The sequence below is a fragment of the Acipenser ruthenus genome, chromosome 4 (assembly GCF_902713425.1).
Source record: "Acipenser ruthenus chromosome 4, fAciRut3.2 maternal haplotype, whole genome shotgun sequence".
Classification (NCBI taxonomy): domain Eukaryota; kingdom Metazoa; phylum Chordata; class Actinopteri; order Acipenseriformes; family Acipenseridae; genus Acipenser; species Acipenser ruthenus.
Window position 1 is genome coordinate 57245500 of NC_081192.1, and position 15629 is coordinate 57261128.

At 44.4% G+C, this 15629-nt stretch overlaps 1 protein-coding gene across 4 annotated transcripts in view; it reads right to left on the reverse strand.

Moving 5' to 3' along the window:
• LOC117400265 (arf-GAP with SH3 domain, ANK repeat and PH domain-containing protein 1-like) overlaps positions 1-15629 on the reverse strand; it is a 311371-nt gene that overhangs the window by 108778 nt on the left and 186964 nt on the right. For all 4 annotated transcript variants that reach the window (XM_059022596.1, XM_059022595.1, XM_059022593.1 and 1 more), the window contains one exon: positions 485-571. In XM_059022596.1, the coding sequence (XP_058878579.1) occupies positions 485-571 (87 nt within the window). The remainder of the gene's footprint in view (positions 1-484; positions 572-15629) is intronic.

Sequence of the window (15629 nt, forward strand, 5' to 3'; positions counted from 1 at the left end):
AAACACATTTTAAATAAATAAAAATAAACAAAAACAACATATTTTTTTCTATATAGTGCCACAAATTTAAAAACAACTTCAAATCTGTATGAAAGTATACTCTTGCTACTTTAATTGGCCCAAAATATTCATCATGGTAAGTGTTATTTTAGGGGGTAAGGGCGTCTGCTAAGAAATAAATAATAATAATAATAATAATAATAATAATATATTGTGGCTTACATCACTTCCCCTTTAAGTTGCCTTATTATGACATTATTTTTGAAAAAAATACCATTTAGACTCAATTTCTGCACAACCCTACACACATTTTCATACACAACTTTAAAAAAATACTGATTTTTCTAGCCAAATTCACAAAAACTAGTGGGCACACACTCCACCTTCATCCATATCCAGCATGTAAATCTAGCATACCTGAAATTCAATTCAAAGAATGCCACTCCTTGCAATGCTGTGATGCAAACATTTTCAATGTTCCTACCTCTTTCTGGTCAAGCTGCAGTGACGATTTAATCAAGTCTCTAAGCGCTGTCAGCTGCTTCTTTTCTTCATCTTGTGTTTGTTTTATCTGCAGAGAAAAACTACATTTAAGCTGTACATTGTTTTTTTGACATTCAAAATGTACCTTCAACATACTGAACAGGAAAATATCTATAGATTAAACTACTGATTACAGAAAATCGAAAGATGCCAACCCCCACACAAGAAACTACACGTCTTAGGGTTGCCACCTGTCTGGGTTTGACGTGGACAGTCCGGGTGGCAGGAATTAACAAACCCGGACGCCCTAATGTTCCGATTTTAAGTGAAATAAACAAGAAACACCAACCTTCCTTTAATATTTTCTTTGACATACTGTATAACGGGACATTTTGGAGTGGAATTTATTGGATTAGATCGCCAATAATACTTCCACCAATCACTGTATAGCATACAGTGTGTGATCCTGCCCTCTGACAGACAGGTGGTATGCAGCACAGGTTAAAGAAGCGCTCGCTGGACAAGGGAAAGAATGTGTTGGATGTCAAAGTGAATATGAGAATGGCAGTGAGTGATGAAGCCAATTTGCTTATAAAAATTAAAAGCTGACCGGACATTTCCATCAATGGATTTAGGAAATCTGGAATTCATGATGCGATCAGAAACCCTGAGGCTGTGTAAACTGCGCCTGCTACTGTGGTATCTATAGGACTGTTCTTTTTTAGGTTAAGCAGTTTTGTGTTCTTTTTTTATGATTATCTTTTTTTTTTTACAAGGGGTTAATTAAGTAGCTGCCAAAATTGTTTATACCAGTCTTGTTAGAAAATCTGTAACAATGGTGCAAATTTGCTTTGGATTGTTATTGTCGATACGTGTAGATACTACTATCCACCGTGCAGGTATCGCAAAGTCCCTAAACAATATGTTAAAATAAATTAGTTCTGCATGGCAATACAGTCATACAAATACTACATGATACTGTGATCATTCCTCTGTGTTATGTCAATGAACCATAGCTAAGTTTTAAAACTGAGAGATAGTAAATGTCTATCGTTAAAGTGTACTGCAGTTAGTAATCTTTTCCAATTACTGACATCTTAAAACTGAAGGGCCACATAAGAACAATAAATATTGTAACTCATTTTTAGAAGGCCTTCTTTGTTGTTCTCCAAGTTGCTGCAGTGACATTGTAGATGCTATAACTAGTTACTGTAAATGAGATACTGTTTTAGCAGACATGTTTCATTAAGTAAACATGTATCTGAATGTTTTTTAAATTAAAAGTAGAAATACAAAACTGACATTTTTCTTTGTAAACGTGCTAAGTGATGAATGCCAATTCAAAAACCGTCAAAATCTACCAAGGTAGCAAATCTGCAAATGTAATACCAGCTAAAATTTCCAGTTATACGGTACATTAGTTGCTTAAAGGATTTCCACTATCTTATTAGAAATGTAGTTTAACACTGATCTGTGCATTCTACTGTACCCCCGGCATTTGAATAATGCTTTATATTACATTGATCTGCATGTGATTAAATACATAACCTTTACAGTAAAATATGGGTTACTTACGATATATAATGGTAATTAAACCACATATATGCATGTGTGTATGTATAAACATTGCATATTTAGCGGTAGCCATTAGTAACATTGAAAACCCTGAACAGTAAGTACATTTTGACTAATTTTGTCTCTTTTTACCGACACACAACCAATAGTGCTGCAGTTTTAACATCTATTAATAACATAAGAACATAAGAACATAAGAAAGTTTACAAACGAGAGGAGGCCATTCAGCCCATCTTGCTTGTTTCGTTGTTTGTAGCTCATTGATCCCAGAATCTCATCAAGCAGCTTCTTGAAGGATCCCAGGGTGTCAGCTTCAACAACATTACTGGGGACTTGGTTCCAGACCCTCACAATTCTCTGTGTAAAAAAGTGCCTCCTATTTTCTGTTCTGAATGCCCCTTTATCTAATCTCCATTTGTGACCCCTGGTCCTTGTTTCTTTTTTCAGGTCAAAAAAGTCCCCTGGGTCGACATTGTCTATACCTTTTAGGATTTTGAATGTTTGAATCAGATCACTGCGTAGTCTTCTTTGTTCAAGACTGAATAGATTCAATTCTTTTAGCCTGTCTACATACGACCCGGGATAATTCTGGTCGCTCTTCTTTGCACTCTTTCTAGAGCAGCAATATCCTTTTTGTAACGAGGTGACCAGAACTGAACACAATATTCTAGGTGAGGTCTTACTAATGCATTGTAAAGTTTTAACATTACTTCCCTTTATTTAAATTCACCACTTTTCACAATATATCCGAGCATCTTGTTGGCCTTTTTTATAGCTACCCCACATTGTCTAGATGAAGACATTTCTGAGTCAACATAAACTCCTAGGTCTTTTTCATAGTTCCCTTCTTCAATTTCAGTATCTCCCATATGATATTTATAATGCACATTTTTATTGCCTGCATGCAATAATGTTTGTTAATATTTATTATTGGGGGGGGGGGGGGGGGGGTAAAAATGGGCCATGACACAATAGCTGTAAAATAATTCTGACTGCCACAAACTCAGAAATTATTTGTAAAAAAAATAAATAAATAAACACGTAGACAGGATTGTTGCTTCAGAAATTGCATTGATTTACTACAGAGTTACTCATCACCACAGCTACTTGTCTCAGATAAGATTAGCCTCTAACCTACCATGATATAGCTACTATTGTTCTGGCTTGCACATTCGATTGCTAGAAATATCAAGAGCACAATACTGTGTATACTGCATGATTATTGATTTGTACCGAGATCTGGTGGTATTGTGTTAGACTGTATTACAGTATACTGCAGTTTTGATAGAGCTAGGCTGACTGAGAAATATGTCCGGGTTTGGTCTGTGGAAAAGGTGGCAACCCTAACATGTCTACAGTCACTTAATAGCAAACAGCTGTCTGAATGCACTTGTGCCACTTGTGGAACTTCCAGATATTGTAATTGTGTAAGTATACCAATATCTAAAGACCTCAATATGTTGGGGGTTAAAAAAGTGTTTTAAAATGTATACAACCTTCTTCCACCAGTGAACTTTAGACACATTTTGATGATATGTGCCATTTCCAAAAAACCTACATGCAAAAAAAAAAAAAAAAAAATGAAAATCTAAATATCAAGTCTAAAACTAAACTAAAGTGGAATGCCTATTTTTATCAGAATTCGACATTAACACTTGATGGGCTCTACGTACTAATATTATTTACGTAAATACTGCACATTCGTTGCTTCTGTCTGTCACGAGTGACCCTAAAACCCATCTTCCCTTGTACAAGGTGCGAGCACCTTTTTTGAATGAAAGGTGAATGCAGCAGAGATGTATGGCTCTTTGATAGAAACAGCTTAATTTATTTGAAGTCTTCCCACTGATGATGGGAATGGGAATTTAGAGATGGGAGCCCAGCTAACAAGATTTAAGTTTTTTGCAGGTAGGTTTAAAGACTGTCACCCACACCTGTGGTGGCTTTGACAGACTCACTGAGAGCAGAAACTGACCCAAGACTCTTACAGCTACTGGAAGCAGGCTGATCTTTGGGATACAAATTGAATATTTGTGAAACTGCAACAAATATTGTAATGACTGTAATGTATTTTAAAGAATATAAAGTCAGCAGAAATATTAAACAAATTGTTAAAACTCACTATTCAGAAAAAAAATTATAATGTACTCTGTATTAGTCTATGATAACATTGTAGGGTTTTATATTCCTGTTTATTCTAGTATAACAGTAGAAGAATATTATTAGTGAATGTGAGGTCTGAAAAGAGGGCTCCTTGTGTATCAAAAGGTCAGGTCAACCTGCTTAAAGTTCCAAACCTCCCTTATCAGGCAAAAAGCATATTTTTTAATTAGATCCAGTGAGAACAGAATGGCAAACTCTATGGAGCACAGTTAATATGCCAGAATAAAATAGGTTTGTGGTTCTACTATAGTAAGAAAAAAAAAAATATTTAAATAAATAGAAAACTGTGAGATTTTAAAATAAGAAACTTAATATAATAACTTTAGTAAATGCATGAGGATGTTAGTCTGTATCCAAGTCTAGCAGTCCTAAGTTTTAATATTCAGTGTTTGATTTGCCACCAAGCAGGTGCCTAATTAAAATGAACCTCTTGCCTTCTGTGTTATCAACGGAGTAAGATAAAATTACAATTTATAAAAGAGACTGATATATTGAAGAATCTGAATTAGAAATGTGTTATAAAATAATTTAAAGTTAAACTGTTATATAAATAAAATAATTATTGTTGAAAGAACATTACAGTTAAAAATAAGAGAGTTCAGTACTGACAATGTCAGAATATTGTAATAACTGTACTATGTTTTAAAGAATATAAAACCAGTAGAAATACTATTGTAGCACATTATGAGCAGGATAACACAATTTGAATTGATAGAACTGAACAAATGTTAATATTAGAAAAAAAGCTTGCCTGTGTGCCTTTGTTATTAGAGTGCATACTCTCTTGGAAGCTGGTCAGACTCAAAAATAAGGCTTCCCCTATCTTTAAATTAATGAAGACTATCGCACACAAAAGCCTGTAACCTTGCCGAAGCAGGCATCTCATTTAATTAACTTGAAGATGAAGCCATAGTTTTTAAAGAACTAAACACAGAGCATTTTAGTATAGTAAAAGAAAAAAGCAACCCTTTTGACATGACTATATTTTAAACAGTATTGCATCTATTTGAGTTTTATTGTAACAAGTAAAAAAAGAAAGGAACCGAGTATCTGCTTTGCTTGAGAGTGTATTCATAGTCAAGCTTCTTACTTAGAAAAGAAGTAAGCTTGATCTGAAAGTAGTCTCTAAGCTAAACACAAGTATTTTAATCTAGTATAAGTGTAAATGTTTTATTATAACAGAGGAACTGTTAAGTTTGAATATAGGTCAATAAAGTGTAAACTGGATTTAATAACTGTAGTATACAGTGGACCTACTAAAGAAATATAATTAAATTGGTGAGCAAGCCTTTACCTACTTGTAGCAGAGCAGTGCTGGGCATGGAAAGTGACTTCCTCTTTACCTGCTTGTAGCAGAGCGGTGCTGGGCATGGAACATGCTGTTTGGCAGTTGAAGCAAGACTCGCTGGTTGTCAGCAGTTTAAATTCAAGGTCTTTCTATAATGTGCAATCATTGTAAAAATGAACTAACGAAATACCTTTAGGTAGCTGTAACGGGAAGATCTGTGCTGACTCTTCTGGTGTATTCATAGTGCTGCAGGAAGAGGGCAGCAGCTGTTCAATATCCGCCTGTTGGTCATGGCAGTGACACAGAGAGGTGGGAGAGAGGGTGTGTGGGCTTTCCCTCTCTCTGAGTGGCTGAGAGGCGGGTCTTGGGGTGATTGCTGGCCCTATAAAATAACATTCTGTTGTTCCCTCAGCTCTGCCCTCTGAGACGTGCTGAGCGTGCGGAAGCTCTGGTCCAGGACCGAGAACGGCCGGGAAAAAAATCCAAAAGAATAGAAAACAAAAAAAAAGTAGCGGTAGCGGCGAAAACCTTTGGCAGACCCCATAAGTATTTTTACAGCAGGCTGAGGGAGCAGCGAGTGTGGGACGGAGACCCGGGCCGTGCGGGTAGCGCCGATGGGCGTTACGCTGCCGAGTGCAGCACCTTTTATTTGTAGTTTGATTACTGTGTTTTATTTTCCTTTTTTCTTTCGCCTTTTGTTTATTCTTTTGAGCACCTGTGAGTGCGCCCGCCCTTGAACTTTGTACCGTCTCTGGTATTACTGTGGTCCTGTCTACCATCGTTGGTAGGCAGACTACGGTCAACAGCGCCCTCTGCGGGCTAAAATGTGGTAGCACCCACCATTAATAAACCTGGGCACCTGTGCAGTGTTTCAAGTTCACCTTTCTGTCTCCCCTGTGTCAGTGAATTACCCACCACCCTTCCATTGTAACAGAATAAGGGAGTGTATTATGGTGTAATGTCTGTTCTCTTTATTATAGATAGTAATGAAAACTTGGCAGCTGAAGCGAGCATTTAATTTAAATTAGAAAAGTTGTCTACAGTATCAGTTCTTTTCAGGAAGGTAGCGACTTTAACCCTTAGTGGTCCATTTATTCAGTACATCTCAGGCGTGTCAGGTCCAATTTACTCGCTGTTTATTTTACATGTGCTGTTTAAAAGTAATTTCATTAAAAGTTAAACAGGTTTAAAAGGCACTGCATATCAACAGGACACTCAGTACTGCATCTCCAGCCCTGCCCCACCCCTTGTTCGCTGTATTTATCACATACCTCCTCATAGTCGTGCATACTGATAAATCATCTCCTGATCACTAGTTTTATCACCTCCTCAATAATGCGATCCAAGTGATTATTTTATTACTATAACATCTCCAAAAGCGTGGCAAATGTCTTTGATATTCTTTGAGCGCTGGATGCGGAAGCAGCTATCTTGTTTGTTTATGTCTGGGTTAGGTCTGTTGTGCAGGGACTGTGTGTATTGCTCAGATCCGCCCCCCCCCCCCTCTTTTTTTCCGGCATCTCTCGGCTCCTATCGGTCTCACTCAGCCATAGAAAGGTTTTCTCTGCTTTTTCCAGAGAAAAAACGACTAGAGACCTGTGCTTGACATCTTTTTGATGATGTCGGACAGGTTCCGACATCGTACCGGAAAGGGTTAATTGGGATGATGTTTGTGAATCAAAAAATACAGAGGCTTTTGTATTACAAAAGAAAAAGCAACTGTTGGACAGAATTACATTTAAAAACTTAAAAACAAAGTGTTGCATTTATTTTTTTGTTTTACTGCAGTAATAAACAGAGGTGTCTATTTACAGAGAGACTGTAGACTGTAGTACACAGTATACTTCTGGAAGGACATTAGACCTTCAAGAGATAAGGCTTAGTCTTTGGCACCTCAAAGCAGGGTTTTGTTGTTGGCTCTTAAAACAACCTTGAATGATAACCAATGGAAGGTGCTTTAAGAAAAACAGGAGTATGTACCTCATTATATTAAGAAAATAATGAGAGCTTAGTTATAGAAAATTAGGATGTAAGCTTTTTTTTTTTATTTGAAAAGATACCGGTCTGAGGCGTCTCTTGAATCCGGCCAAAAAATGACTTCATGCGGTGAATTTGGAAAAGTGCTTACAGTGGAGTTTCATATTAATTAAAAAACTAGCCTTGGCAGGTAAACGGTGTGTCTGAAACCTGCTTGCACAGGGGATTTTTTAGAAACAGAGAGAGGTCAGGCTTAGTCCAAGCATGGTACAGTGATATGAGACTATTATATTTAACAGGTTCATTATAAGCCAGGTTCATTTAAATGATAATAATTGGATCAACAATTGCAGACTTTGAGGTTTGTCATGAACCTTTTAAGACTTTATCCCATTTTATTTAGTTGACACACATCTATACATGAAGCAAATCCAACCTATGGGGGGAAATATATTTTAAAAACCTGGGTTGGAATGATTAAACAAAGTGGGTGTTGTATATTGGAAAACATCTCTCTATATGTATTCTCTCTCTCTCTCTCTATATATATATATATATATATATATACACAGTGAAACCTGCTCATGCGACCACCTTTATTTAGCGACCACCTGGTCTAAGTGACCACTTTAAATCCCCCCAATGATATTTGTGCTTTTATTTATCTGTATTAAGTGACCACCTGTCTAAACGCGACCAGCAACCACAATTCTCTTACCCCGCAATGCACTCAAACCTGTTTTAAGCACCCTTACACAGGGCTATTGTTATAATAAAAATATGGTTCCCTTTCAAGTCGAAAATAACCATCAAGGTATGGGACATTGCCGTCAGGCAGTAGGGATTGGCTGAGCTTTATGTCAAAGCTGCCGATAGGCCTCCGCGCAAGCTGGCGTGTAAGCCCGCCCCCCTGGGAGCTTACTATACGCAGCGCGTGGAGAGTCACTTCCTCTTTTGCCTTCAGCCTCAGTAGCGGTAGGACTTAGAGCTCTTAAACTGATTGTACTCAATAAGCTTAGGCTTGAGAAGCTGGTTTATCCCCTTCTCCGAGTTTTCATTTCAGTTATACTCTTCGGAGTAATTATTATTATTATTATTATTATTATTGTTATTATTATTATTATTTTAGGATTATATATTGTTTTTACATTATATATTTCCTTCTCGCTTTGCTTCGGCATCGCGTTTCTTCGTGGTCTCTCCGTCTTTCCTCTGTTCTATTATTATATTGTTGGGTTTTTGTATATTATTGTGTGTGTATATATATTGTTATATATATATTGTTATTATTTTGTTCGGACGCGTGTTGCGTTGGCCTTGGCCCACGTGCATTTTGCATCCTCGGTCTAGCTTAGGCTAGACCGTGTATGTGCGTGTAGTCTGCTCTGCAGTGTTCCTCCCCACCGCGGCGCGTCCCACCACATGGTATTGTACTACACCCTCTTACCTTCTGTAGCGTCCTGAAAAAAATAAATACATTTTCCCTTCACTATACAGAGGAAGACAACCACCAACGTGCAAAATCCCCAGCACCATCAGGTAGGTATTGCACAGCATCAGATGCCGTACCAGCATTTAGCGTCTCCGCTTGGCGGGTCAGCTGACGTTTAGGCGTCTGTGCTAGCGTTCCACGCTCGGTACTCGCGCTTCGGCGTTCGCGCTTCGGCGCTTTGTGCAGCGCTTCTGCGCTCGGTGCTTAGTGCTTCTGCACTTGGGGCTCAGTGCTCGACGCTTCGGCGCTCGGTGCTCGACGCTCGGTGCACGTTCCATCAGTGCTTGGTGCTCGGTGCTCGACGCTCGGTGCTCGACGCTCGGTGCTCGACGCTCGATGCTTGGCGCCTCGGCGCACGCACCCTCGACGCTCGACGCACGCACCTCGGTGCTCCGCGCTTCGGTGCTCCGCGCTTCGGTGCTCGACGCTCGACGCTTAGGCGCCTCGATGCACGCACCCTCGACGCACGCACCTCGGTGCTCGACGCTCGGCGCTCGACGCTTGGTGCTCGACGCTTCGGCGCCTCGACGCTCGACGCACGCACCTCGGTGCTTGACGCTTCGGCGCTCGGTGCTCGACGCACGCACCCTCGACGCTCGACGCACGCACCTCGGCGCTTGACGCGGAGGCGCTCGACACACGCACTTCAGGTGCTCGACGCTTGGTGTCCGAAGCTTCGGCGTTCGACGCGCGCACCTCGGCGTTTGACGCGACAGTGCTCGAAGCAAGCTCTTTGGTGCTTGCCGTCAATTCTAGACGCTTCGGCGTTCTACCATGTCTGGGTTCCACCGTTGCGTGACCTGCCAGGCCAAGTTGCCTGCCAGCGACCCTCATGAGGACTGCGTCGCATGCTTGGGGTCGGACCATGCCGCATCTGCCCTGGCAGCTAGGGCATACTGCCAGCTATGTGCGGGGTTTCAGACACGCACCCTTCGCCAGAGAGCTAGGAAGGCGGTTGGAGGTCGTTCCCCATCCTCGGGCTCGTCCCACACCATCTCGGCCCCACCGTCATCTGTCGTGTCGCTGCCGGCGACGTCTCAGCTCCCTCTGAGCCCATCTTCCCAGCTTACAGCTGGTCAGAGGTCTCCAGTCAGACGTGCTCGGGAACGTTCCCGCAGTCTCTCCTCTCGCGGGGCTCGCCCCCGTCGGGAGTCTCGATCCAGGTCTCGATCGCCTCGCCGGAGAAGGCACTCTCGCTCCCCTCGAAAGGGTAGGCGTTATCAGGACACATCTGGGGTGGCTGAGCTCACCTCCAAGATGTCACAGTTTATGGAGCTCATGATGGGACAACAATCCCTCCTCATGACCCTAGCAAATGTGGCGCCTCGGGCCCCAGAGCTAGTAACCGGACCCAGCGCTTGTCAGCCGATGGTTCCTCCACCAGTGCCCCAGGAAGTAGAGTGGGACGCCGATGCTGTCTCAAGGGACGCATCTGACGCAGACCCGCTCTTTGAAGACACAGAGCCTGAGGTGGCATCCCAGCACTCTGGGCAGGACGACCCTGAAGTGCTGGATACTAATGACCCTATCTGGTCAGTGGTGGAGAGGGCAGCCCGTCACTTAGGCCCCTTCAGTCCAGGATGCTCCCGGCATTCCCGGATTTTATTAAGGAGGTGCAGTCCACCTGGGGAGCCCCGGCCTCCGCCCCTGCGACTTCTCGCAAGGCTTCGTTTTTCACCATGCACAGGGCGAGCGAAGCTGGGTTAGCGTCTTTTCCGCCAGTGGGCGCCGCGTTCGCCGCGCTAGTAAAGGCGCCGACATTATCGGGGCTGGCTAAGGACCCTTCCTGCCCTAACAGGCAGTGTAGGACTACGGAAGCCAACCTGAAAAAGGGTTATGCCACGGCTACAGAGGCAGTTAGGCTGTCTAACGTGGCCAGCCTCCTGACAGTCTACCAGGCGGCGCTGATTCGCGATCTGCCTGAGTCCCCATCCGTCGGACTTAGAACCGAGCTGGGTGCAGTTGCGCAGCTTTTGGTTCTGGCTCAGCTGAATGCGCGAGCACAGGGCAGGAGCATTGCTTCCCTTGTGGTGGCAAGGAGGCAGCTCTGGCTCTCACAGGCCAGGGTACAGGAGCCTGATAAGGCCCCATTGCTAGATGCTCCTATATCCCCGGGGCACACGTTTGGCCCAGCGGTGGAGGAGATGCTGCAACGCTCCATCAAGGTGCGTGAGGCGTCGCAGCAGTTGGCTAAGATGTGGCCAAGCAAGCCCTTCCAGCCAAGGCGGCCGCAGGAGCGCCAATGGCGCAGGGCACCGCCGCAGCAGCAAGCGCACCCACAGGGCAGTAAAACCGCCCTTTTGGGGGTTTCAGCACGCAGCCAACCCGCGTTTGCAAGACCGCAGCGCGGAGGGTGGCGCCCCAGAGGAGGTAGCAGACCACGTCCTCGTGGCTCTGGCCAGGCCCCTCGTGAGCGAGTGCAGCCTAAGCAGCCCTGAGAAACCCCGGCAGCCGTTAACCCACCCCTACACTGTTCCACAGCTCCTGTTCTGGCAACAATGCACCAACGACATTTGGGTGCGCAAAACTATACTCACCGGGTACACCCTTCAATTCCGGTTAAACCCCCCCCCCCCCCCCCCCCCCCGACCAGGGGTTCTACTCCAAGTACTTCCTCCAAGTACTTCCTAGTGCCAAAAAAGGACGGCGGGCTCCGCCCTATTTTAGATCTGCGACTACTGAACAAATACCTACGGGTGTTGTCGTTCAAGATGCTTACGCACAGGCACATTGTCCAGTCTGTCCGGCAGGGCGACTGGTTTACCACCGTAGACCTCACAGATGCATACTTTCACGTTCCCATCTGTCCGGGTCACAGGAAGTACCTACGATTCGCATTTCAGAGCAGGGTCTACGAGTTTTGTGTCCTGCCAACAGACCGAATTCTTGGGTCTGCATCTGGACTCTGTGTCCATGGAAGCGACCCTGTCGACACAAAGAGTTGCCTCACTGGAGCGGTGTCTCTCCCTATTCAGGTTGAGAGAAACAGTCAGCATGGAGCTGTGTCAGCGCATGCTGGGGTTGATGGCTGCCGCCTCGCAAGCCCTTCCTTTGGGCTTACTACACCAGAGACCTCTGCAGGCCTGGTTCAATGCCTTCGCGTTGCATCCGCGTAGAGACAAACACCGCAGGTTGAGGGTATCCCGAACCTGCTGGGAAGCACTGCACTGGTGGAAAGTTCCGTCGAACATCCGCCAGGGCGTACGCTTGGGTCCCATCTTCCGAAGGGAGGTTATTATGACCGACGCTTCCAACCAGGGTTGGGGAGCAGTCTGGAACGGATCGGGGACTCGCGGAGTGTGGTCAGGACCCTGGAGGTCGGCCCACATCAATGCTCGGAACTCAGAGCGGTGGACCTCGCCCTTCGGCACTTCTTGCAATTGCTTCTAGGCAAGCACGTGTTAGTGCGGTCAGACAACACCACGGTAGTGGCGTATATCAACCGCCAGGGCGGCTTGCGGTCCCCCGGTCTTCACCGGATGGTAACACGGCTGTTGCTTTGGGCTCAACCGCGTTTAGCCTCTCTGCGGGCGGTTCACCTACCGGGCAGAGTCAATTATGCAGCGGACCTCCTGTCCAGAGGAGGTCCTCTTGCAGGCGAATGGCGTCTTCACCCTCGGGTGGTGGAGCGCATTTGGGACTGGTTCGGCACAGCGCAAGTCGATCTCTTCGCTTCGCGAGAGACCACGCACTGTCCCCTATGGTTCTCGGTGAAGGACCTCGACAGCCCCCTAGGAGTCTATGCACTGGCTCACGAATGGCCGCCTGGGCTCCTGTACGCATTTCCACCAATTTCGATGCTCCCTGCCTTCTTGGAGAAGGTCAGGGTAGAGCAAGCGACAGTGATCCTGATCGCTCCTCGGTGGCCTCGGAGGATATGGTTCCCGAGTCTAGTGCAGTTGTTGCACGGTCGCCCGAGGGAGCTCCCTCTGCGAGCGGACCTGTTGTCCCAGGCCCAAGGAGGGCTATGGCACCCAAACCCCAAACTCATGCAGTTATGGGCTTGGCCCCTGAACGGGAGCGCCTGTCAGCCTTAGGGCTTTCGACGGCGGTTATATCCACCATTCAGTGCGAGAGCGCCCTCTACTGGGTCGCAATATGCGTATAAGTGGCAATTGTTTCAGAGTTGGTGTCTGGCTGAGGGCCATGACTCGGTCTCCTGCCCTATGGCAGTGATATTACAGTTTCTGCAGAAGCTGTTAGATGAGGGAAAGTTTCCCTCTACACTTAAGGTGTATTTGGCCGCTATTTCGGCTTGCCATGTACGCATTGACGGGTTATCACCTGGTTGCCATTTCCTGGCGTCTCAGTTCCTAAAGGGCGCAAGACGTTTGCGGCCTCCAAGGTCGACCAGTTTACCGTCATGGAGCCTTGATGTGGTGCTAGAAGCCCTTACCAAGGCACCGTTCGAGCCTCTCCACAGTGTGGATATGAAGTTTGTGTCTATTAAGACTGCGTTTTTGCTGTCAGTGGTATCAGCAAAACGTGTGGGCGAGTTACATGCATTTTCGGTGCATCCATCATGTACTCGTTTCACAGGAGACGGTTCTAAGGTCCCCATGCGTCCAAATCCGGCCTTTTTACCCAAGGTCATATCCCCGTTTCACATGAACCAACCAGTCGAGTTGATGGCGTTCCATCCTCCTCCTTTTTCTTCCCCAGAGGAAGAGCGGTTACACATGCTCTGCCCTGTGCGGGCATTGAGGTGTTATACTGATCGCACAAAGACTGTGAGGCAAACAGAACAGCTGTTCATATGCCATGGTTCTAAAACTTTGGGTCAGCCGTTGTCTAAGCAACGCCTTTCTCATTGGATAGTGGATGCTATTCAGTTAGCATATGATTCATGGACTATTCCACCTTGGGACAGGTGTCATTGCGAGCATAGACGCTGAGGCGCAGCTCCGCATATGTGTAGATGTACTGCCTACGCAGTTGCGTTATGATGTAAGGCTGTCCTACTGCCGAGAATCCTCCCTCGCGACGGCTTGGGTACACTGTTCCCATACCTTGATGGTTATTTTCGACTTGAAAGGGAACGATAGGTTGCGGATGCAACCCCGGTTCCCTGAAAGAGAAAATAACCATCAAGCCGCGAGGTCGCTCTGGAGGCCTTCACGGCCTGAAGGGCAAAAGAGGAAGTGACTCTCCGCGCGCTGCATATAGTAAGCTCCCAGGGGGGCGGGCTTACACGGCAGCTTGCGCGGAGGCCTATCGGCAGCTTTGACATAAAGCTCAGCCAATCCCTACTGCAATGTCCCATACCTTGATGGTTATTTTCTCTTTCAGGGAACCGGGGTTGCATCCGCAACCTATCGTTTTAAATGGTACATCCTAAATTCAAAGGAATACGGTAACCATTTTAATTACTGTTAATTACTAAACAAAGTCCCTTCTTTTTACCTTGATGTCCTGATTGACTTGCTGATTCTGTTTCACCTTCTTCATTATTCGAACACGAGCAATCAATGACATTAATCGCTTCCCCCAGGTGCTACTTTATCTTGCATTTCATTCTCACACTTGCCTGGGAACTAGGTAGCTTCCAATATGTCCGTTTCGTGTTGTGTTGTTCTTTCCCGCTAATTTAACAGAATGTTCTTATAATTAGGATGTAGCGGCTTAAGACTTAAAGGCAAACCGTTAAAAAGAAAATAAACACTGAAAAATTCAAGCCATACTTATAAGAGTATGAAAACAATGTGCGCGGTAATCCAAAAATATCTTATGCTTAGCTGGTGTTGGTTTCAGGATGCAATTAATCAACACATACCTGAAAGGCAGACACAGGCATTGAAATTTGCAAATAATTTAAAACATTTTGTGTGACCTGAGACAGGCAAGCATTCACTACTTTCACAAATTTTTTTTTGTTTTGTAAATGCATTATCTAAATCAATGTTATTAGATTACATACTTCCTTTTGTTCATATTACATCTTCTGGCTTTTACAGTGTATGTAAGACATACATAATTACAGGAAAGCATGTCAGAGACAAACAGAAAATTCATAAGTTATGGGCCCTCTTTAAAAGAGACCACATGTGTTAAGAGGTCACTATTAGACTGTCCCTTGAGTGGTCTCTTAATACAGGTTTGACTGTGTATATCTATCTATCTATCTATCTATACATACATATATATATATATATATATATATATATATATATATATAGAGAGAGAGAGAGAGAGAGAGAGAGAGAGAGAGAGAGAGAGAGAGAGAGAGAGAGAAATACACACATACACACACATATAAGAACATAAGAAAGTTTACAAACGAGAGGAGGCCATTCGGCCCATCTTGCTTGTTTCGTTGTTTGTAGCTCATTGATCCCAGAATCTCATCAAGCAGCTTCTTGAATGATCCCAGGGTGTCAGCTTCAACAACATAACTGGGGAGTTGGTTCCAGACCCTCACAATTCTCTGTGTAAAAAAGTGCCTCCTATTTTCTGTTCTGAATGCCCCTTTATCTAATCTCCATTTGTGACCCTTGGTCCGTGTTTCTTTTTTCAGGTCGAAAAAGTCCCCTGGGTCGACATTGTCAATACCTTTTAGGATTTGGAATGCTTGAATCAGATCACCGCGTAGTCTTCTTTATTCAAGACTGAATAGATTCCATTCTTTTAGCCTGTTTGCGTACGACATGCCTT